Consider the following 25036-nt stretch of genomic DNA (forward strand, 5'->3'; position numbering starts at 1 on the left):
GCATAGAGAAACTGAAATATGAAAAGAAAAAAAAAATTATTGGTGATAAACATAAGTAAAATACCTAAACTACATATCTTATTTGGCAAAATTCTTTGAGTACTGAACGTAATAGTCTGAACAAAAAAAATAATGCAGAGGTCATTGAAAAACTAGAATTTTGTAAGTGACTGAAAAAATTTTAAAAAGTATTACTTACGATTGGCTGAAGCATTGAACACAGACACTTGACCGCGAACATTTACACCCATGTCACCAGGAGGTTCAGGAGGTGGGGTGGCCGGAGGTGGTGGTATCATTTCTGCTCTACGGTTGGGAGGCACTTTGCCTGCTTGCAACAGCTTTAAGTCTTCCACCAGTTCTTGTGCAGAAATACTTTGACACTGCAACCAAAAAAAGGTAACAAAACATCACACAAAAACATTCAAACACACACAGGTTTAAATCCAGATTTTAAACATATAGTACGTTGCACTGCCTCCTTATTCCTTATTCAAAAAATCACAAGATACAACAAGGGTCTGGAAACATACTGGTGAATAGTTAGTTAAGAAAACCAAATTAATCCAGAGGTGGAATCTCGGAGGCAAGCATTCAAATTTAGTGTTTACACTCAAAAACAAGTTGGGTGTAATGGTGGATCGATTTAGGGAAAATTAAAAAATAACAACACTGGAATTTGGTTACTGATCGGTCCCTGCTTTAAGATTTATTTTTTGTTTCTCTTTTTTTTGAGAAGGCAGTAGTGATGTTTCGGTATTGTTAGTACATGATATTATAATAAGGCAATGGCGACTTGAAATTTACATATCTTTGCAGAAACAATAGTTAGACAAACATTGAAGTATAAGTAGCAATACGTTGGCCGGCCAAACCTCTCTTACCTAGCCACTTTACTTTGGATATTTATCTTTAAATTTAGCCAATAATTCCATTCACGTTAAGTTTAACGATAAAATTTTGATAATTATCAAAAACAGTAGCGGCCGAGTGTTCAAACCGGATGGGCATGGCGCAAGTGCTACTTGTTGTACGGTGTTTATGCTTGAAGTTTAGTGAAACACTCGTTATAAATTCATCATTATCTGACCAACACAACTTTCTGGGGTTTCCATTACCCCGTCATGATGCGACGATAGTGATAGTGACAGTGGATCAAGATTTTTATCTGAACATGTTCTGGTCCCTGCCAAAGAAAATGGACTATAAAATCTACAGGTAACCAATATTTACAATCGAGGGAAGTTTTGAACCTTCAAGTTTCTAACATGGAAGTACTAATAAATATGTTTAAGTCTTTGTGTGAAAAAGTGGAAGATCTGAAAAATGAAAATGCGGTATTAAAACCTCTGCTGATGGATTTAAGAATGGAAACAGCAGAAATTAGATTAGAATTACATCTAATAAAGTAAAGTTTAACATCCAAGAAAGGTAATGATAACTCATATAGGCATGCATTTAAGAAAGCTGACCGTGTTGAAGCACCCGGGTTGTCAGACCACGGCATTTCGAACAGTGACCTGATTACTACTCAGCGAGAATCCAGCAAAGCTAAGAGCTTACCAAAACACCAAAATGATGACAGTGAAGGTTTTACAATTGTGGAACATGTACACAAGTCTCGTGCCAATGGGAACAAGGAAAGTAAATGTGAACTTGAGCAGAAAAAAACACTCAATCAAAGTGGGAATTAGAAATAGTTCCACTCTAAACATAGTATCCAAACCTATGTATTTAAACATGATAAGTCAAAGTGACAAAACTTTGCACCAAATTTAATACATAACACATCCTTTCAGTCTCAGTCATTGAAGGAGACTTTGAGAGAATCAATACCATCGTTTTGTGGCCAAGTGGCTGTTTAATAAGCCCCTTTTATGGCAAACTGCATCCCAACCAAACTGCCTGCAATGTCTCGACCGCTCAGGAGTCTATTAATGCTAGCAGCTCTACCTCGCACAAGCGCGGCTCCAGAAGGGGGGCGGTGGGGGCGAAACCCCCTCCAGAGACCAATTTTATTGATTAGTGTATATTTATGTTTATTTAAATATTTAATTTCAAATGTTAAACTTTTATCTCATCAAAAGTTGCATGGAGCTACTAAGGTTCTGTATTTGAAACCTGTAATTTGTAAATAATATTCCAAGGCCAATATCTGACCACTTTCATTTTTTGCAACTACGACCTTTCTTTGTGCGATAGCCCCTCCCGAAAAGTCATCCTGAAGCCGCCATTGACCTCGCAACCATCCATCACTACTGTGACTGCCTCTACTTCATCCCAGGTGCCTGGAAGAGCATCGCAAATGTCCCTTCCATGCAGCCAATTAATAAAGAGTGTGTAATTGCATACCAAAAGTCAGAGGACTTGGAACTAAATCCCGGGAATTTTTTGAATATCATTTAACTCCAATACAACATCATTGAACTCACGGAAACCTTGTTCAACGAACAGCTTTAATCGCTGTTAACAAATGTAAATTTGTATCAGTTCAATCAATTGATAATTATGATTTCCCAGGAATTGAAGCCATTTGGTTAAGAAACAAAATTTCTCCTACTAATTTTCTCACTCTCAGTAATATGTACATACCTTTACAAACCATTCTAATACCTACCAAGCTTATTTTGTGACTCAAGAAGATAAACTTGTCACCTGTCAAGATAATCTACTGGTTCTCTGTGATTTTAATGTTCCTGGCATTGATTGGACTAACAATTATAATACTGATAACATCCTGTACTCACACATTAAATCAAAATATCCATGCATACTCAACTTTTCATCTAGCCTTGGTCTTATTCAGTATAATAACTCTAAGCCAATGCAAAATCTTTTGAATCTCTGTCTATCAAATATTTCTGATTGTACAGTAAAGGAATGCTCTTGAAGTGCTTATCAAAGAAGATATATATCATCCTGCTTTAACTATTAACATAATGAAGATTTTTCCGCACCATTAATACACGTTCTATGTTAAGGAATTACAAAAATGGAGACTTTCTTGGTTTTTATAATTCAATTATAAACGATGATTGGTCAAATTATTTTATAAATGTAATGATGTGAATGTTCTTGTTGACCTAATTTATGAATGTCTTAATGATAAAATTGATCTTTTCTTCCCAATTTATTTATTAAAAAAAATCTAAATATCTTTTTTGATAATGACTTAATCCAAATATTTGCATGAAATAAAAAACTTAGTGCTCGTAGGAAGTAAATTTGATGTGAAAAAAATACCAATTAAAGAAATTGTAAAGAGTAAAGAAACATAAAATTACCAAATTGTGGATGGAGAGTGGAAAAGTTCATTTCCAAAAACTGAAGGGTTAGCAGTATATAAGCTAACCCACGAATAGTTCTACAGGGCAAGAAGAAGCAATATTCCTTAGTCTGAACCTCTAATTTGAGAGAAGGCATTACAGATAACCAAAGTTGGTGGTTTTATCAAAGCTTCTGTGGGATGGCTGAACAAATTTTGAATACGACATAATATTATCTCCTACAAAAATATTTGCGGGGAAGGTGCCAAAGTAGACCAAAAGTCATAGCTCAGTGGAATGATAAACAATGTGTGTTATTCTATTTAACAAACTTGTATATTATGTTTTATTTTTAAACTTGTTCAATATGGAAATAAAATTTATTAGAATTTTTTTTTCAGATGTGGTTACGTATAGCAATCTATTTCTCAATAGATGACTTCTTTCATTTTCAATTAGCTGTCTGTTATTACAAAGTTTGACTGTACATACATTTATAATCATTCACAACATTTTAATTTTTTTTATTAGTTTCATTATGATTTATCTTAGATGCAACAGATAGTAGAATAGGTATTGTTCACATGCTATTTTTTTTTATTCGCATGGACCATTGCACTACCTGAAATATATAATATATATTTTTAGCATGTGTGTATATCATCTGGAAGGGGGGGGGGGGGGATCCGGGACCCCAATGGAATTAAGAAGCCCCTCATTGAGGGGGCCCGTTTGCAATTACAAAATCGTTACTGTGAAACGCGGTTGATAAAAGTAAATGTCAAAACTAGGTTTTATGGAAAACTTTGTGTACATTTAAATTTTTCTGTTTATTGCATTCATTCAGGCCAAAATATAGGAATTATACAATTTGCAAGCTCCCTATCCAGAGATGACTTGTGTCGGTTAACCCCATTCGCAAAATTCTCGGGTCCCCTGCGAATTTCCGAGGGATCCCCTTACGAATCCTACATATTTGAGGCCCGGATTTTCAGTAACTTTTACGAAAATAAGTAGTTTAAAGCTAGGTATCATAGATGTTCATATTTTATAGCACATAAATTCTTAACACTAAATAGGAAAGATGTTAAAACTAACAATATTTATATTACCAATTTTTAATTCATTGCAAAAAAATGCCTATTATATTGTTTAAATTTTACATGCGATAACAAACAGCCTTAAAGTCAACCAAAAATCAAAAGAACACTGTAGATAAACAAATTATATTATAGGAATTATTTAAGGTTTATAATGTTAAATAATGTATGAATGTTTCTTTAGAATCACAATTCAATTTTTACCTTATACAAATGGTTTATTTATACTTTACTAGTAGAGCCAAGAGGTTATGGGGCTATAAAAAAGCAGCTTTCATCAGAAAAATTAGGGATTTGTTTTATTGTCACAAAAAATTTAAAGAGTGTAATAATTTGTGCATACCAAAAACCGTTGCATTGATCATCTGCACTTAAAATGTGTACATAAAGCAATACTATATTGATGAGTGTAAACAATAAAAGTTGAATTTTTAAGCTTATGTTTCTTGATTGTCCCTCAAAACTATTTTCAGTATTTCAAATATAGCTAAACTAACATAACTAACAGTTCAAACTATTTTGCAGTATTTTAAATGTAGCTGCCCTAACCAACCATCCACACTATTTTACAGTATTATAATGTAGCTAACCTAATCTAACAAATCATTAAAACTAAAAAAATAATTGAAATATTGCAATGGTCTTCTAAAAAACCATTGGAAAAAAATGTCAGGAACTAAAAAAAATCTATATTCAGATTATTTTACTTTTTGTGCAATGTCTCTTGGTTTAAGTGAAGGCCACCATTGTCAGCAATTCGGCATTCCCTGGTTTCAGAGATATTTTTGTGCGACTTTTAAACATGAAATATTTCAAAAAAGGATCTTTCAGAGTCCACATAATTTGCATGTATCCCGATTGACTTGAGTGTAACAGCTGAAAATTAGGGATGTTCTGTTTTCATTCAACATAATATATATGTTGTATCTTCTACTCTACGGAAACCAGGTTTTGGAGCGTCATGTAGCCTGTTGCTAAAGAGGTCTTCTGCATCTTACAAAGGAAAAGTAAATTGCCAACATGCTTATGAAATTCTTTTTTCTCCACATGCATGTTTCCTACATTCTGAGGATTCATTAAAGCTAAGATTCCAAGAAAACGGTGGCAAATTGGATCATGGTTTATTAGATCAATCAGTTTGACAAGAATGAAATTAGTTATTTGCTAAAACTGCTATTTTAGGGCTGTAGAGTTAACAGTTTTAATTCCTGTAAAAATGTCAACTTTTTGAGACAACATGTTAAGAGCAGTTTGCAGTTTACTCAGTTTACGCACAATAAATTAAGTAAGAAACTTTGTTCCTTCAAGAAAATTGACGAGGTCTACAAAGATGTTCTAAGCCACAAATATCATAGTGGGCTTCAGATATTGTAACTCTTCCTTTTCAGTCCCTTTACGTATTTAAAACCTGCATTATCTTCACCAAGCTGCTCAAAGAATTTCACATGTCATGCAAATGGAGTGCCAGGTATGATGCAGATTGAAACTACATGTTCCATCATGTTATAACTGGCATTGGGAACTTGACCAGAGCCTTGTTTTCGCCATGTTTCAGGAGAATAAATTCCAGGTATGCATGCCTCCTATTTCTGGTGTTAAAAAATGGCATCTTTAGCTTACAAAGAGATACAGTTCCTCCAAGTTGTTTTACCAGATCTACCGGACAATATTCACTTTCATGGGCCCAACATTTTACGCGGTACATGTGGGCACCAAATGCACCTTCAAGATTGCCAGCAGATTTTGTCATGTATTTGGCAATGTCGGTAAACTATGCAATTACACTTTCCTCTATCACCTCATATTTAAAGTGAAGCTGTGTCCCTTCCTTTCACAGTCAACATTTGTTAGCACGATAAGTGGATATGTGCTGGCACTTGGCATGCTCATGGTTATATTGGGTTAAGTACCAACAATTAAGCAGAGGTTTTGGGCACTGGTCCCAGACAGGCAAGAAATAATATAATTTATGTAAAAATATGCATAAGACCATGGAAAAGTTTTTCTCTTCAGAAAAGTAGTTATTCCAAAGATAGTTTCAATAAAAGAAGAAACACTGGACTTTGACTTTACTTTTAGCTATAAGTAATTTACAATATTCTGCTAAAACTTCAAACATTTGTATTGTTTTAAAATTCCTTACATCAAATACAAAAAATTATTATTAATATGAAGAACCCCCCCCCCCCCCCTCCATTCAGGTTTGAATTTGGTTTTATAAAATTAATAAAAATTTCAGTAAAGTCTTTCATGTTGAGCGATGCAATTACTTCTCTAAATTGTCTTGTAAAATAAGAAATAAAAATGATAATATAAGAACTATCCTTATCTGTATAAGCATACGGTACACTGGAAGAGATAAATCCGAAAGAGCAGCAAAGCAAAGGCACTAAGCCCGTAGCAATACAGTATGAACTGGCTGCAGGCGGTGCAGTTTTACCCACAAATAATGTGGGTATTTAGAAAGTCCCATTATGGCAGATGTGGTGAAGAGCTAACGTAGATAAAGAAAAGTGCAGGAATATAAAAACATACTATTCCCAACATTTTTGCCTGGGCAGCGAATGGGAATAAATTCCCCTTAATACGAAACTATATCCTGTACGGAAAAAGTTTTCAGAAAATGTTATGTTAACTGGTGCAGTGATGATGTGAGGAGCTAGTTGGCGGAGAACAATTACCACTAGAGAGTGTACTGATGCAGGGGCCATGTAGTGGGGCCTGCAGTTCCTAGCACTTGCCACTAGAGGGCATAAGAGACACCACTAGTGGTCACACGGGGCATTTCTAGGCTGGGGAGTGGTCCGAGGCAGGTTGGGTACTAATGAGTGGTTGGCGCTATTTTCACATAGTAGAATCGCAAAAGAGGAGGGAGGTAAATGGTGCTGTCGTGGTGCGAAACTTAGGCACAGCATGATGGTAGTTAGTGAACAGAGGAGTGGGGGCTCGTCTTGGAATGTTAGCAACATGGCAAATTCACGCCGTGCCAACAGTGTCACGACAGGACATGTACAGTGAAATCTCATTACAACGTACCTAAAAAAACTTTTTTTAGTACTTAATAATGAAAGTACATCATACTGAACTGTTACTAAATGTTTCTAGTTAAGACCTAAAAATATAAACTTTAAAGTTAAAAATACTTTATAGTGAGAAATTTTATAATGAGGTTTCACAGTATGTGCGAGATGGCGAGTGCACGGGTGTATTATCTAAGCTATGTGGCTATTGCAGCACGATGTGTGAGGCATCTTAGCTTTGGCCTGGGCTTACCACATATGTGAGAGGAGGCTTCAGCCAGGTAGAAGCAGGCAGGAAAATGGTCAGGCCAAAAAAAAACCAGAGGAAACAATATTGAAGGCCCTAATAAAATTTAAAAATTTTGATAAAATAGCAAATAATTACTTGAGTTAATATTCGGAGAAATGCTACCCCAATGGCTTTAAGAAAAAACATTGTGCCTAGAAATAGCTGAAGTGGCACAAGAGCACACATGAATCATTGCCTAAGAGCAACAAACAGCATTGGCTGCATCAAGTACACAAGAAGCCCCTAGGATAACATCTTGTTCAGCACATGGTCCCAAAATTTTGAACAAGATGTTGAAAATGCAATTGTACTCTTGTCAGTAGTTACATTAGCAAGTACATATAACTAAATCTTGCCCCATAAAGGGTTTCTTGATTTCAGCTTATTTTTTCTCTCGCAGTAAAGGAATGTACTTTTTTCTCGTCCTATCTGCTGCCTGGAGATCACCAGCACCACTTACATGGTTCTGCATCAATGCATAAGTGCAATACCTACAGCTATAAAAGCTCAAATTTTTCAACCACAAACTTTTTTTTTGCACACTTTTGCACCACCACTGTTTCAGAAATAGAAAGCTGTTATTTCATATTGGATGTGGATCTGGGTCGTTTAGCATTCATTGCTTGTCACTGATTATGTGCTTCTTTAACATGTCCTTATATTTGTGCTTCAAACCGCAGTAATAATATTTACAGAAAAGTATTTTACCATCAATAGCATACAATCCTTCGCTCTTAAACTCGCCCACGCGTGATGTTGCAGTAGTCTTATTTAATGACCTGATTAACAATTTATGAACATAATTTGTAAACGAAGCCCTAGATATTTAATAACAGTAAATACTAGAGTTGGAGGGCAAAATTGCTTGTTTAGCATGTGTGCCAACACTGCAAAAATAGTTTTTTTTAGAAACGCTAATATCAAAATTAATTATATTACAACAAAAGTCAAATATCAAAATATTTATTAATATAAGAATTTATTTTAACTAGCATTCAAGCTTATTTATAGTGTACAGTTCCCCTTCGTGGATATTAAAGATGGCGCTGATGGAAAATATGACACTTATATCATATAACCTGTTTATTGTTAGAGTTTAATTTTCGCAGTCTGTTGTTTGGAGAACATGATCTCCAAATGAAATGTGTGCAAACAAAATAAATAATGGAACATACCATAACCTAACTTTGATCATGGGCCTCTTCAGTGCATGAAATCTTTTGTTTGCAAATTCAATGTAGTAATTTTTGGAAAAGTTAAATAATTAAAGCAATAACCACACTGCTGTGGGATACGACCATATTTTATTCAAACAGGTACTTACGGACTGCTCATCAATCAACCAATCGTCAGTGGTTTACGATTTGATTAAATAGTGTGGTGTCATTTCATGGTTAGCAAACATTTTGTGGTTTTTGAGGTTTGTGGTGAAACCTGCAGGAAACTTTATGATTTTGCATAAAACCATATCATCTCAGCTCTAATTACTAGTTTATATACTCTATGGACTTAAACTGATATTTAGTATAAATTGTTCATGAAAGTTGAAAGTTGTTTAATGTTGGGAAGTTTTAGAAAGGTTTTGAAGTAGTTATTGCATACTTTAATGAGACTGAACAGTGTGGTCATAAATTTGGTGATTGTAAGTAGTCACCATATTTGATAGCCTAAAATGAGCACCTAAACTGAAGTTAATGTACTAATTGAAGATATCTGTTACTAGTAATTTAACTCACTGTATATTGTCTCATGTCCTTCCAAGTGTACAAGCTGACTATATCATCATTGAATTGGTGAGTGATGTCAATAATTTTCATTCTTTCTTAGTAATAGTCAAGGGACAGTTTGTCTTAATTCCAGGTAGATTTTGCAGACTACACATGAATGTATATCAACTGCTTATCATACTCTACACAGAACGCCAATTAGTTATGACTCATGAGAAGACACAAGGCTAGTTGGTGAAATCTCACTGAATTTCAATATAGACAATTTTTAACCTTAATAGAAATAATAGAACTAATTCAAAAACTTAATTGCTATTTAATGGTCAAAGTAATTTGAGAATTATATAATATTAGATGTATGATGTCGGTGAAGTGAAGTTATTGTGTATGTTGTGTGTTTTTTGTCTAGACAATATGGTAAGCAACATAATAGTTTGCTAATTAAACCCAGTATCTGTAGCTAGTTCTCAAACTTTGCTATACTCTAAACACACTAATCACATTACTTTTGACATGTGTGTACCCATGATTAAACTTTCAGCAATCAGAAGATTGTTGTTGGTCATACAGAAAACTAATCTGCGTTTATTACAGATGTTGACATTATTATGTGGTTCAGTGGAATACCTAAACTCTGGAGTTTATACAGATTTTGCATTCCCAATGAGGAGCTGAATTAGCATAGTATTACAACACTTTAAATACATCATTCCATATTCCATGGATGTATCATGCCCAAACACTCAATTTAACATTACAAAGCAATGGTTTGCAAAAAGTCTAAGCAATATCTAATTTGAGCTGATACTGCTATTATCCAAATTTGTAAGTTTTCAAAACTCATCTGACATTGGGGAATTAAAAAAAAAAAAAATACAAAGTAAATACTTTAATCAATATTTATTACATATTGAATTAAATTGCAATGTTTTCCCTGATATAAATATTGAACTTATTTAAAATTATATTTCTACTAGTATTTTACTATACAACATATTAATCATTTTGTGATTTCTTCAATTATTATAGTAATTAATATGTTTACCCATACTAAAATGTGACATCTATTTCCAAAGGTATTGTTTATTTAAATAAGAAATATATCTGAATGACTTATATTTTATTAATACTTATTTAATATATATTAACCAATTGCCGTCCGCCGCGGTCTCGTGTTCGAGGTCGGGCGCAGGTCCTAGCGGGGTGGCTGGCTTTATTAGAGATTTCTGTTCCGGGGGGGCGCCAGGTTAGCTCGGTGTCTAACCGTGTGATGGTCGTGGGTTCGTTGCCCCAGCGTGGCCCGCTAGAACCGTCGGCGGTGATGGAATTTGTTTCCTGTTTAGGTTGGGTTGTTTAGGTTTATTTACATACACTGTTCTGGTTGTTCTACGGGTCGCACGTCGCGCACGGGAGGTGCGGGGTGGACGTTTTATTGCTCACGATTTACACTGGTTCATTACATTGGGCGCGAGGTCTACTCGGCGGTACATGACTGCCAGTGAGGCGTCGGAACACGTAGAAGTTTTGGTTACACTATTATTACAATTACACTTGACAAAACTGCACCCTGTGGTGCTCTAACGTACACGATTACACTCCACACGTTATCTGAGAGGGACACCTGCATGCCTCTACGTGTGTTTACTTATTAAGCCCTCACGCCAGTCGCAGTTGAGGGAGAGCGTTCGATTAGCGTCGGCTAATCTCGTAATCGGTAACTTGCGACGCGCGGGCCCACCTGTGTGGACCGTGGCTCGCTACTAAATTAAAAACACGTTTAAGCTTGGATGTAGCCTGTGCCTGTGCACTGGGCGATTAACTAAAGTTCTGGGGTGGCGGGAGACGGCCCGTACCGTATACTGCACGGCCCCACGTAATGCTTTGTGTGGGGCGTGTTAAATTGACGCGGCTGGGATAGAACCTACACCGGAAAAGGACCGGGCGCACACGGGGAGTATTTAAAAAAAAAAAGTTTCGGTTGTGACTATAATTACCAGATGGACGTTCGGTGAAACAAAGAGATGCTGTCTCCCCGTGGGACGTGCGTCCGTCCCGGTCCGCGAGTCGCGCTGTACTGGCGTCTGGCCCTGGCGCGAGGGGAGGGGTGAGCTCCCTGTCGCGCCAGAGTTTCTAAAGTTCCGTTATTCGTAAAAATCTATATAATTAACTAAATTTAAGTGGCTCTAAATTCACATAATAAAACATAATGATTAATTTAATATCTATATATGTTTTAGAATTGACATTTAATAAGTTTGTCTAAAATAAGTTTTAATATTAGAGTCAAGCTGGAGACTGTCTGTTTCTTGATAACTACTCCAGTGGCGAATGATAATGCTAATTTGGGGCGGTTTGCGTTACGTCACACATTTCACTACTGAATTTAGGCTGAAGGCCGCAAGGGTTGCACTCACAGCTGTTTTAGTAGAAAGCTACACATTAGTGACTCGGGCACTCCTACGTCGCACTCTATTAGTTAGGGGCTTTTCTTTGTTTCTGATTAATTAATTATCGTGTGGGGAATTTTGTAGGCACGGGGAGTGCGTTGCATGTGTAATTAAAATGGTTCGCTATTCTCTACCTTGGGCTGCGGTCCGCTCACTTGACTCAGGTGGGCCATGGCTAGGGGTGCTTTCCGTTAGCGAAGCCGAGTACTGGCGGGTGCAGGTCGGGCTTTGGGGTGGCCTTCGGCCGTACAATGTCACAATTAAATATCAGCCAAACAAGTGAATGCTCTTGGTCAAGCAGCAATGATTTCCCTATTTATTTAAATTTATCTTCTGAGATTGATATCAGAAGGTAAATTTGTAACTATCCAATATAATTATTGCTAGTTTTGTCTAAAGTCACCCTTACAGTGAAATTTTGGTACATGTAATCATTACAATTTATGTTCTACAGTATTGGTTTCAGCCAATCATGTATGTGCTCATTTTATGTCCCTAAATACAGACATTTTTGCACCAACACCTAAAACTTCATAAAATGAAATTACAGTGGATGGTGTTTTCTGTTTTTATTTAATCTATTTATGACTTACCTGAAATATATGCATTTCAGATCTTGACATTCCATGCTCTTGGCGATCTTGCCTTTCATCTCCAACTATAAAAACCAGAATGTTGTTATAAATTTCCATTGGGTCATGACTTGTAAAGGCAGTTGGCTCTTGAATAAGGTCAACAGGAAACCTTTCCATAATAACCTGCAGTAAAATGATAAAACCACATTTAGTAAAACAGCAGATATTTTAACTATGTATAAAAAAACTAACAAAAATGCTATTCAAATGCACCATCAACAACAAATTTCAGTAAAACACTATTTTAGACTACACCATATTTACCTGCATAAACCACACACACAATTTTTTGTAAAATGAGTGTTGGAAAAGCATGGTGCATGGCTTATCCTAAACTTGACAACACTGCATGGCAATGCTGCACTGCACAAGTTATGTCAAACTCCAAGGTTGGTTAACTTGCTATTGCGTAATGGACGACGGAATTCTTGAACGTTGTTTGTGTTTCTATGAGAAATATAGTGGAAAGTCATATATGTGACTGGAGGGAAAAAAAATTTGTTTTTGAGTGATGGTGTATTGCAATAAAATTTTTATTTGAAAGGTAGAATTTGTTAAATGTGTTCCTTCAGCAATTACCCAATTTATTTTGTTATTATCTTTGTAACAAAGAATTGATTTCAGTCATTCGTGGCCGGTATGTTAATGAATCTTCACTGCAGTAAGCAAACAGTTGTGGTTATTAGCTATTTTACATTCCGCTTTTTCCTTGTGTCACGGTAAACCTGTTATCATCCACAGTTGATAACTAAAAAAAATATTTACAGCCTAATATCTTTAGAGACTCGTATTTGCTTGCATAAAGATTTTTACTGGAAAAATTTATACATTAAATAGTACTCTTGTGTTAAAAATAAAAAATAATCGGCAGACAACACCAGTACCGAGAATGCTATTTGGTTTACAGAAACCTTAAAAGTAATTATAATATAACTTTGAATAATTACTGGAGTCCTGAATAGAAAATGCAGAATATCCCAAAGAAACCCTTACGGGGAAGAACTAGTGCAGGCCAAGAGAACCCCTGGTGGGCATGCAACTGTACGACGTATGTCCCAGAGTCTCTTATTGCCTGTCCTTGCAGTCGTACGCTCTGACCATGTTGCTGGCGCAGCCAGGCAGGTGTGGTGGCATTGTACCACCTCACTTCAGCTCACCCTTATACATAAAACCTCTATAAACCTTTTTTTGATGTCACACAATTCTTCATGGCTTATGGGTCAGAGCTGCAAACATCATTTCACCCTCACTTAATAATGCAGTCAGCTGCAGATGCAGCTGATTTTGTAAAATCTTAAAACTAAGACAAGTTTGGGAATCAAATGAAAACATAAACATTTTGTATAAAAAACATTAGGATGTGCTTATACTGTAAAATTACACACCTAAGCACAAAAAAAATAATTCACACCACAATAATGCAGAAATGTACAAAGCAATAACATGCAGCTCAAATTATTTAAATTAATTTAAATAGATACTACAAAACATAAATAAGTCACAAAACTGACATTGGCAATTAATAGCAACAAAGCAAATAATACCAAATCTATTACAGTATCTTTTTCATACCGCCATACACAGCAATGACTGTAACTAATGCATGAAATTAGTTAATATCCTAAAACTATATAAAAGTCTTTTGGATATAAAAACCCCAAGCACATACCATGAAACTTCCCAAAAACGGACACCTCCAAAGAATAAAAATAAGTCAGTTACTGAGAAGTGTCTGCTATTACCCCAACCATTTATCACGAAGGTATATGAAGTGAAACACTGCTACTACGAAAGTTGACAATGGGAGATTTTCTCATAACAGTCTGATCAAAAAAAATCTGAAGTTAGATTCCCAGAGCACCCTAGCAATCTTAAATGTTTATTTTTTCAAATAGGACTACTAAAAAGCAGTTTCAGAGAGAGTACAGTATTTCACTGTTTAGAACATCAGACCCAATCTAATGCTAACGGCCATTATAAATTTAAAAAAAAAGTGATCATCAACGTCTGCATTACACGACACTCAGGTGGTGATCACTACAGAGAATTCCAAATTTTGAACTACTGTAATTTATTCCAAACTAATAATCAAAATTTGAAGTGTGATACACCATTAAATGTGTCTCAGTAAAAGCAAAAATGCTAGACGCAGACATTCCTGTAGTTCCATTTGAAAAAAAAAACTGAATTGATATTGATAGCTCTGAAATTAACATCAAGACAAATCAAGCAATTAAAGCCAGCCCCACACGATGCCCAATTCCTTGTCAGTTTTCATGACTATTCTCAACTAGTGCACACCCTTCCAAGGGGACTCAAGGTATGAGAGTTTTCATACCTTACCTAAAACCTCACGAGAATGCTTTTTTTCCCTATAGGTCAGACCCGCAAATTGAAGTCGTCAAGAGGACAGTCCCATGTGTGGCAGCATACACTCTAATATTTTCACTTTCATGAACATCTCGGGAGGTACTAAGTGCAGCGGTGTGCCAAATTAAACATTATGGTAGTGACACCATTCTGGAATATATTTTGTAAAGTTTAATAGTCACAAGAAATAACTGCAACTTAAAAAATACATAAGAAAACTGGCATTACTATGTTGATAATGTGTAGTCTCAAATCTCCTAGTGACAGATTGGTGGTCCCAACCAACATAAATAAGATTTTTGACACGGTTCAAATCCCAATGGTGAAACAAAGATTTTTATTTCATATATATCTCATTATTGCATAATAGAATCCATACTTTATGCCATACTTTAATACACAGCTCAGTCAGTTAGTTTGGTTGTTATATTTTATTTAGGCCTATATCCCTTACTTATTACTTACAATAAAAATTAATTACATACACACAAATTAAATTTTAAAAAATTAACTCCAGTTGAAACACCTAAATTTATAGAGAAATGAATGTCAATAAATTATTTATGAATATAAAAAAATAATTAATTGGAACTGCATACTTGTTGAATGAAAATACGATAGTTTTCTTTCATTTAATACCATTTTAAGACCATACATCATTGCTGGATAACACGTATCATAGAAAAAAAATCTCAAGAATGGACACCAAAGATAAATATCTAAACAAACGAGTGTGTTCAAGTATTTATCTTAATGTATGTTTGTGTATTTATATTTTTTGTCCATTCTTGTAGTTTTTATATAAACTATAAATTTGCTAATGTCCAAAAATTGTTTTTTATTATCAATCTTCCCCTTTCAAAAATCATTCAAAGAAAAATAACTTTTAATCGGAACATAAGTTAATTATGAAGACTAACATTTTAACTCTTTCTGTGTATTGGTCTTGCTTAGTAAAAAAAAAAAAAAAAACTTTTTAGACATATTACAATTTCTAAAATTTCCTAATAAGTTATACATCACAGTAATAAACATATTTTTAAAAATGTGAGACTCCGCACGATTTTAAACTCTTTAGAGTTAATGAGCACAATTATTGCTGAATAATTACATGTAATTCTATGATACAAGGGTTATTTTTTTTTCAACCTCCGATCGGCTGTAATAAAAAAACGGGAATGAATTGGGAAATTATTTTAATGTCAAAAGAAACGTACATCTTTACTCTATTTTTCCACATAATCACCGTGCAGATTGAGGCATTTGTCGTACCGATGCACCAGCTTTCCAATACCCTCTGCATAAAATGATGCCTCCTGCCTATTCAGCCACGTTTTAACAGTGCTCTGCAGTGTGCCCTTCTGCCTGTAAGAAACGGATGACTCCACGCAGCTCACATTTCGCCGTACAGTTTATCGTTGCAGCCATGTTGACATTCCCATAACCAAGCTTCAACTGAGGTGTGAGTTGGCCGCTCCACATGGTTGGTGGAAGGGGGCAAACACTACGAAACGTGTCGATTCGTGTACGAGCGATTAGGGTATCAATTAATGGGCATGCCATGGAGAAATGAAACTGTAATCACACTGCAGGGCACTGTTAAAACGTGGCTGAATAGGCAGGAGGCATCATTTTATGCAGAGGGTATTGGAAAGCTGGTGCATCGGTACGACAAATGCCTCAATCTGCACGGTGATTATGTGGAAAAATAGAGTAAAGATGTACGTTTCTTTTGACATTAAAATAATTTCCCAATTCATTCCCGTTTTTTTATTACAGCCGATTAGAGGTTGAAAAAAAAATAACCCTCGTAATATCATGAACAACCTACATTCAAGCGCACACCTAATAACTTATAACCTTTTTATATTCTATCGCTATTTTCAAACTAGCTTATCAAGAAAAATTGAGTCTTATTCAGTAGAAACTGCACAGTTTTTTTTAATACTAAGATAACTTAACTGAATTTATTTGCAAGTTAAGTACGGTAAACTCTCGCCAGTCCAATCTGTGGTACTTTTAGAGATGAACTGTAAACCATTTCAAAGTTCACTGTGCTGCGCCTCAGCTGGTCGGGTGGCCGGGCTCTCTCAAGGTCGCTCAAGTTCTCTTTCCCTACAAAGACAGGCTGCAACCGAGGGTGGGAGGGGAATAAGTGGGTGCGACTGGTCACCAACATCTCTATTGTTAAGCGCTCTCACTTGGGGGTGACGGCGGCCAGCCCTTGTTTCCCTGCATTGTCCTCTCTTTCTGCTCATGCTTGAGGTTTGACATTGAATGGGTGATTATAAATTAAAAACATGCATCGTCCTTGAATATGAGTCCCACCATAAATATGTTTCCATAGATACAAGTGAAGTCTTTGTCTTCAGTGTCTCAGAAATATGGCACTGCTGTTGCCCTTCACTCCTTTCCCACATCCACCCCTTCCCCCTAACAAGCCCTCCTTTTCCACAACTACTACAGAAAGACTACTATTTTTACATCCTGTGTTTACTGAAATCCCTCCTCCTTCAAGACGTGAGGAAAGGCACCAAGTCTTTGTCAGTCCATTGTATAAAAACTAACATGCACTGTCAGTGAGAAACTTGCATGGGGGGGAGGAGGGGGGCAGTTGAAGAAATTTAAAAGTTCCACTTCACAGAGGGCTGCAGTTTTGTTACGGAATGTGGCAACTGAAATAGTGATAAATCTCGTGCCAAAACAATGTTGAAGTACAGTTGAATCATAAACATAAAAACGTGTTCAGTTGGACACGTTAAAATGGTGTATGGTGTCAGTTCACAGTTCATGGCCATTTTAAATGATAAGAGAGAGGAGAATCATCAACACTGATCGAGATAAGGCCACAAACACTCACAAAATGCACACACCAAATTCTGACTGGTTTATTTTTAGAACTAACTATCCTCTTACACTCTGAAATCCTAAGTTTTAAAAAATCTGAGGGTTACAATTCCTTTAAGACCCTGGACTGGTAAGAGCTTTATACAAGAGAAAATACCAAAACTCCAGTCCCAACTTACATACTTTTAGAATCAATGGCTGAAATTTTTGTATCATTTCAGTATTTTATTAAATTGATGGCAGCATATTTATTTATACCCCGACATGCAGCTGCTTTCGTTGGCAACTACGGTGGCTGTTTTTCTGTTAGCACTTTACGTTTTGTGTGTATGTGTATCAAGAAACCAATTTTTCCTTCTCGTTTGCTATTCAAACTGTCAAGCCCCCCACTTTTACACCCATGGGTATAACAGAACGTAGCAGAAATTAGACATCCTGTTTGGGTCTGCTTAACTTTGTTTAGTGATAACTTTTTAAATTTATTTCAGTTCCATATATTCTTAAGGTTAACAGCTTAGGTGACTAATACTGTTATACTTTTAATTTTTGCATAATTTTATTTACCTAATTATTTATTTATGAATGTATATCAGGGTGGCTACAAATACCTGGTCAAAAAATTCCGGCACTTTTTCAAGACCTCTAAAAAAGAATTTTTCTGCAAGTTTTTTTTTTTCCATTAAAAGGTGATTTTTAAATATATACAACCAAAATCAAACATGAGCAAATACAAATATATAGTTTCTACAATTTGCAGGAACATACCAATATTTAAATTAGAAAGCTTTCCAAGATAAAATTTTCACTGGATTCAAGTGAAGTCTTCAATTATTTATATATAACGTGCAAAAATAAACTGAAGTGAGCGAAACATACCAAATGTCAGTTAGTAAAAGGTTTTTGGAAATTATAGTTTGTGACTTTCGAGACCTGTAGACAAGCTGCATGCACACACACACACACACACACATATACACACACATATCTTAGGCATGAAAATGTATAAAACAACATGGGGAACTAAGAGAATTTAGCGATATGGTGGCCCCTTGGGCAAAGTTCTCCAACTAAACACATATGCAAGCAGATTAATACTCATGCTTAACATGCTGCTGCATTAGGCAAAAAATGTATGTATAATGATTGCTCCATCCATGGCCTGTTTACCACTACATTCAAACACAAATTTATTTTTAAGGGTTCGGGAATATGGAAAGGAGTGATTTTTAGAAATCTTACTTTTTTTTTTTTTGTAAATTTAGAAAGTACCAAAATTCTGCTTGAAGGAGTGTGAAAGGGGTTGGGGCAATTTTACTAAATCTCATGTGTACAATGAGTTTCCTTTTTTTTTTAAGCAAATGCAGACAGTAATTACCATTTTACTTTATTCATCAGCTGGGCACAACTACATCCAGAAGTAGCAAAATTATGTTTAATGGGATGGGAAGGGGGATGTGGTGGTTTTTTTTTTTACAAAATCTCATGTAGAGAGTGAACTTCTGTTTTCTAAATTAGATGTAGACAGTAATATTCCTCTCATTTTGAACATCAGTTGTGCAAACTTTCACCAGGAAGTACCAAAATTTCACTTAAAAGGAAATTGAGGGTAGTTTTTTAGAAACTTATGTAAAAAGTTACATTCCTCTTGTTTTAAAGTCATGTGTTCAAAACTTCACCAAGCTTACAATAAAACTTCACATTTTTATGTAAAATAAGTTTAAAGTTTATAAAATGTGTTTTAGAATAGCTTTGCTATCACAAAATATTTATTTGGCACATTGATATGCTTAATTTGTCCCCGATATTCATGTGGGAAAATATATACACGTTAATGCCACCACACGCTGTTGCCTATCTGGACAACTTTGGCAAGTGGGTATAGCAGAAATTTGCATGCGCGTTAGAAAACAACCTGTTAAACTTCTACAGCATTGTGTGCGCACAGTTTGTTGCATTTCCGTCACATACTAAAATTTCACCCTCAATGTGCCTAAATATAATATTTCCTTCTATATAATAATAAAGTATAGTTCATTTTCTATGGACATATTTCGCAAACTTAAAAAAAAAATAAAACTGGTAGTATTAAAATGGTTAAAAGACATGAATGGGAAAATGGAATTAATTGAATGAATGATTTTGTGAATAATCGAAGGTATGTAAATTCATTACAAATGTAAGGAAAAATATGTAATATTTGACTCCTAAAAACAATTTTGGACTAGAGGATATTGCACTATCACAAAGCAAAAATATATATTTTTTTAAAATTTAAAACCCAATTCTTTGTAAATCTCTCTTGTTTGCATATGTACAAATAAATAAATTGTTATTGAAGCAAAAAAATGTTTGCAGTAAGTACAAAATTCAGTAAAATACAAGCTTTTCATCGTCATAGTTTCTTAGAATTCCAGTTAGCCGCTACCTACAATGAGAAGATGTCAAGCCCATCATTATTGGGGAAGGTAGGGAGATTTAAAACAAATCCTTGCCACTGTATGAAACCGGAGAATAAGAAAAGGTAAGAATTTGTCATACCTCTGTTCGTCTAGGAATGCCTATAATGTGCCTGTGTCAACAGTCATAGTATAACACACAGGAAGATATTTGTGTAGCAAAAGGGAAGCCTAATATTAGGTTGGGAACCAAAAAGGTGCAGAGAAGTAGATAAAAAAATTTTTAATGCAAAGTAGTAAACATGAATTTTTGAATTGTTGGCTTTCCTTGACGCAAAGCCACATTATGACATTTTACACTAAATTGTAGTACATTTTGCATTTAAATTATATAGGTTATTAATATACATACCTAGAAAACAAACTGAAGAATAATTAAATAAAAATTAAAATGCAGTGTGGATTATACTAATCTACTAAGAAGCTTTGTTTGGAAACTACTAAACAAAAAAAAATATAAGTCAAAGATTGGTTAAACATGCTCATATAGCAAACTTCAAAATTATGAACACATTACACACTGAATGATGCATTACATTTGCACGCTCAATAGCATATTACTGACCACAAATGAAGAAACTTCAAAAAATCTTATTGATGTAATCAGTCTCCAAAGTTCCGCAAAACCTGTTAAAAATGCCAAAATGCTACAGCTACATGACCAAACAAATAAAATTTATAATTATTGCTTAACACTTGTTACAATTCAAAAATTTTTCATCATACCACAGTATTACACATTTCTGATTGGGCACAAAGTTTCTGAACAACATATTTTAATCAATGTTTAACACACGTTCATAGATAGTTATCAATTAGACAATGATATAAAATAACAAATGCTAAATTCAAATTACAAATGTATTTTGCCATGTATAAAAACAGTCAATTAATGTATGTAGTTGAACAAAATCTAAAATAAGTCTTGCAATAATTAAAAAATTTATGTGTTTATAAATCTATGTGATGAACACTAATTTATAGCACGACCATGTGCTGCTAAGCCTATATGTTTATTTGAAACTTGGTCTGGTGAGGGTTGGCTTATCTTAAAATAAAACATGTTAGTATTACTACCAAACACAACCAACCAGGCTGTGTATGGCTAAACTTATCTACTAAGATTAGTTCAGTAACCTTTTAAATTACATTTTTAATGATTTTATATGTATGTATAGAGCATGTTATGAAATAACTGGGGATAAATTGAATGGGCAGCAGGGAATGCCAAAACAAGAAAATTTGTTTAAGGAACATATGTCCTGAAACATAACCCTGCAAAGTTACAGGTGTGAACAGTAGCATTCCATTGACTGAGAGAATGTGTAATGGCAGCACAGTAATGTTCCAGGGTGCCTACACTAATCTGTAATAAATTTCCCTGACTTTTCCTGATCAAAATTTCAAATTTCCCTGGCTAATTTTTTTTCTTCATTATTTGTAATTTTTTGAAAGAAACAAATAAAATCCAGCCTCCACTGTCCCCATAGCTGGCCTGGTTCTCTCTCCACTTTTTCTTTTAAACCAGAATATTTCATACACCATTTTATAATAAGAATATGTAGGTACTGACTCAACCTGGACAAATAATGTGGCAATGGTAGACTGGAGCATGACTTTTTCCCCTCAAATTATTATCACTAGGAAATTTCCATGACTTTTCCGTGATTTTAATAAAATCCCGGTTTTTCCTGACAAATTCCAACTTCCCTGATTTTCCCTGACTTTCTGAATGTCAACATCCGGTCATTTCAAATGCTCCACGGGAAGCAGGCATCGAGCTAAGAGACAGCCATATGCACTAGCAACCAGGAGTTTTGAAGGTCTTCCCATTCTGTAAATTTCTGTTGTGAAAGTGCCCTTGGTAAATGCGCCTACTCATACATCATTAAAATATCAGCCATCTCTGTGAACGTAAAGTCTGCCCTGCTACTACTGTTTGTGAAATCTGTAATTGCATCACCGTACTCACCAACAGTACACACTACGCTAATTGCCCAAAGCCAAACGTTAAAAGTAACAAAACCAACCATCAAATCTGCTGAACACCAGACTGCTGGTTGCTAATGTGTTTGACTAAAACACTGATTGTCACCTGCTTCCGATTTAGCATTAAACATCATCGCACTCTGATCGCACATCCTCTCAGCCCATGGAGTAGTGCCCTCATGAATCTGGTATTTTAGTCTACTCTATCTGGTCTTAGCAAAAATTTACAAAGGAACATTCAAACTAAAATTCAAAAACAATACAAAAACCTCCACTTCCGTGATGCATTTGCAAGTAGCAGTGGTAAAACTTGGCACTCAAATCCAAGGAGCATTAAATAATCATAAATCTTTTTTTTGGTTGAGAGCATGTAATCTGGGCAACTAAAGAAAAAATAGGATACACATCATGGCTCCAGATATATGATGAACAATCCACATTAATTCTTCAATACGACTAGGGTAAACACACCGATTTATGTTTGCAACAGCATAAGTTTGTTGCGTATGGTAGATGATCTGACAAACAAAATGATGTGTACACTTTCTTAAAAACTATGTTAATTGGAAAACCTAAACACACACAAACCAAACTCACTTTCAACAATCAAATCACAAATGTTCTTATCTCATCTTCATGCAAAAACCTTAACCACAAAATGACCTTGTGTAAATTAAAATCAGTTTCTGAGCACAATTGTGTAGACTTGCATACTGAGACCTGGGATTGAATCTAGGATCCTTCTGTGGATTGAATCTAGGACCCTTCTGTCATGATTTCGACTTTCCACTAATTTCCAAAATAAATGTAGAAAATGCTATAGGCAATGGCTGATTCTTCTCCAATTCCCTGACTTATGTTATCTACATCCGTTTCTAATGACCTCGTCAATGGGAAGTAAAAATAAAATTAATTTATTTTAATTACCACAGTGAAATACTATGTCCATTATAAGAATATGTTAAACCAAAGTTCATAAATCAGAAACTTTTTTATTTTATGGACTTAATTTAACCAAATAAATATATGCAAAGTAGGTACATGTAAAATGATAAAAAAACAAAGTAAAATTATTAATATAAACTTAATAAAAACCATAGCCAAGAAAATGAAAACAACTTACAAATACAATACAAACTAAATGAACAAATTATTAGAAAAAATAAATAAATTTAAAAAATTGTAAGATACTAAATATGATTTAACATATATTTAAAATGGAATAAAAAAATTTACAATATTACAAACAATGTAAATCTACCTAATGATGTCATTTAAACAAGTAAAAATAATTGTGATAAAATATTTTGTAACCAACCAAGAAATAACAATACTACAATAAATATAAATTTTGTAATATAGTTCAGACAAATTCAAACATAAACATGCATATTGTGCCGGAAATTAGGCTTTCGTCACTTTTTTTTAATTTTTTCTATAATTTTAAAATTTTTCGGGGTTTCTATTTTTTTTAAATTTATCTGGTTGTTAATGGGGGTGATTTACTTTTTGTTAGGCCGGTGTACGCCACGGATTTAAACTTTGTGCCAGTGGACCGAAGCCCCTTCCCAGGGGGCCAATCTGATATTTTGCTGTCTAATGTGGACATGGTCAGCCCGGTTGAAATTTCTCTCGCCTGCAGTCACGCCCCGAGTTTGTAATTTTAATTCCCTGCATGACCAAAACTGCTTTGAGCAGCTCCTGGGCTGCAAGCTGCTACCTTGTAGAGGCCTGCTGAGAAAAGCATGTCTCGTCACGAAGCAGTCTCCAGTGGAGCTGCGTTCCCACCTTAGTGGCTATTTCTGCCCCCCCTTCCTCTCTCTCCTCCTCACTTTAGTTCTGAGAAATTAAGCTAAGAGCAGTGACCGGACGGGACGATGACCTGATGCAAAAACCTTCTCCCGGGTCCGACAGACACATCCCTGACATCTAGCGGCAAAAAAAAAGTAACCGCGGGCCTGGTCGCCAGCGTGCAGAGCTTACCCTCATGACACCTGGTGGCAAGTCTGCTCACCACCTCAAGTAGTTCCCCCTTACGCCGCTAGAAGGCAGCGTCGCGGTGCCATAAGGCACTATGCTTTCCTCTCGCGGCCCGGAGAAGTCGATTGTTCTTTGTTTTCGTTTCGGTCCGGTAGAGAGCGCGCATGTCGTGTTGTTACCACGACCGCCTCGGACTCCTTCGGAAATTTTCGGCTTAGAACCGAACCTACCCCCTCCTTTGACCCGGGGCCTTACCGCCCGATTTAATTAGGGGTTTTGGCCGATTGCGGGGCACTCAGCCCTCTGACCTCGGCTACTGACCTCGTCTCATCTACGTCCTCTGCGCTAAGAGGCTTTTTGCGGGAACGGTGATTTTCGCGTGCACGAGAATGTAGTCAGTTTGCTTAAGGGATGTGATCCCGTTTGTACAGTAGCCAGGCAGAGGTAGTTTTTAGAAAAGTCATGCGTAGTTAAATTTTTATTTCTTCTTATTTAATTCTAAAAATTCCGGTTTCATCCGCGCATCCTGATTTCTCGGTCCGCAGCATCCTGATGTCGGCGCGAGACACCTAGTGAGCTCCGAACTCTACACCCTGGTTGACAGGGTCGAAGTGCTGGAGAGAGAAATCGCTCCCAGCTCGTGGTCCTGCACCTCCACTGCGGGTCACGTTAGAAGAGAGGTTTCGGCGACCCGACGTTATTTTTTGAAGACCCGGGTGGTAATGTGAAATCAACATCCCCCCCCCCCCCACTTTCTAGCTACGAACTACATTAATCGAATGAATAGCCTACCAGCGAACAGTGCTTTCCTCAAGAATATGTAGAATCAATAAAACTAGTCATCGATGTAATGATTGGACAAATCAAATTTTGGTGTGATACTTATAAATTTTTGTTTATATAATTGTTT

At 35.6% G+C, this 25036-nt stretch overlaps 1 protein-coding gene across 1 annotated transcript in view; it reads right to left on the reverse strand.

Moving 5' to 3' along the window:
• The window catches only part of LOC134529734 (epidermal growth factor receptor kinase substrate 8-like), a 123693-nt gene that overhangs the window by 67161 nt on the left and 31496 nt on the right, over positions 1–25036 (reverse strand). The window contains exons 5-6 of the mRNA XM_063364115.1: positions 12443–12607; positions 200–383 (exon numbers count right to left, since the gene is read on the reverse strand). Coding sequence (XP_063220185.1) covers positions 200–383; positions 12443–12607 — 349 coding nt within the window. The remainder of the gene's footprint in view (positions 1–199; positions 384–12442; positions 12608–25036) is intronic.

Source organism: Bacillus rossius, chromosome 2 (assembly GCF_032445375.1).
Source record: "Bacillus rossius redtenbacheri isolate Brsri chromosome 2, Brsri_v3, whole genome shotgun sequence".
Taxonomy (NCBI): Eukaryota; Metazoa; Arthropoda; class Insecta; order Phasmatodea; family Bacillidae; genus Bacillus; species Bacillus rossius.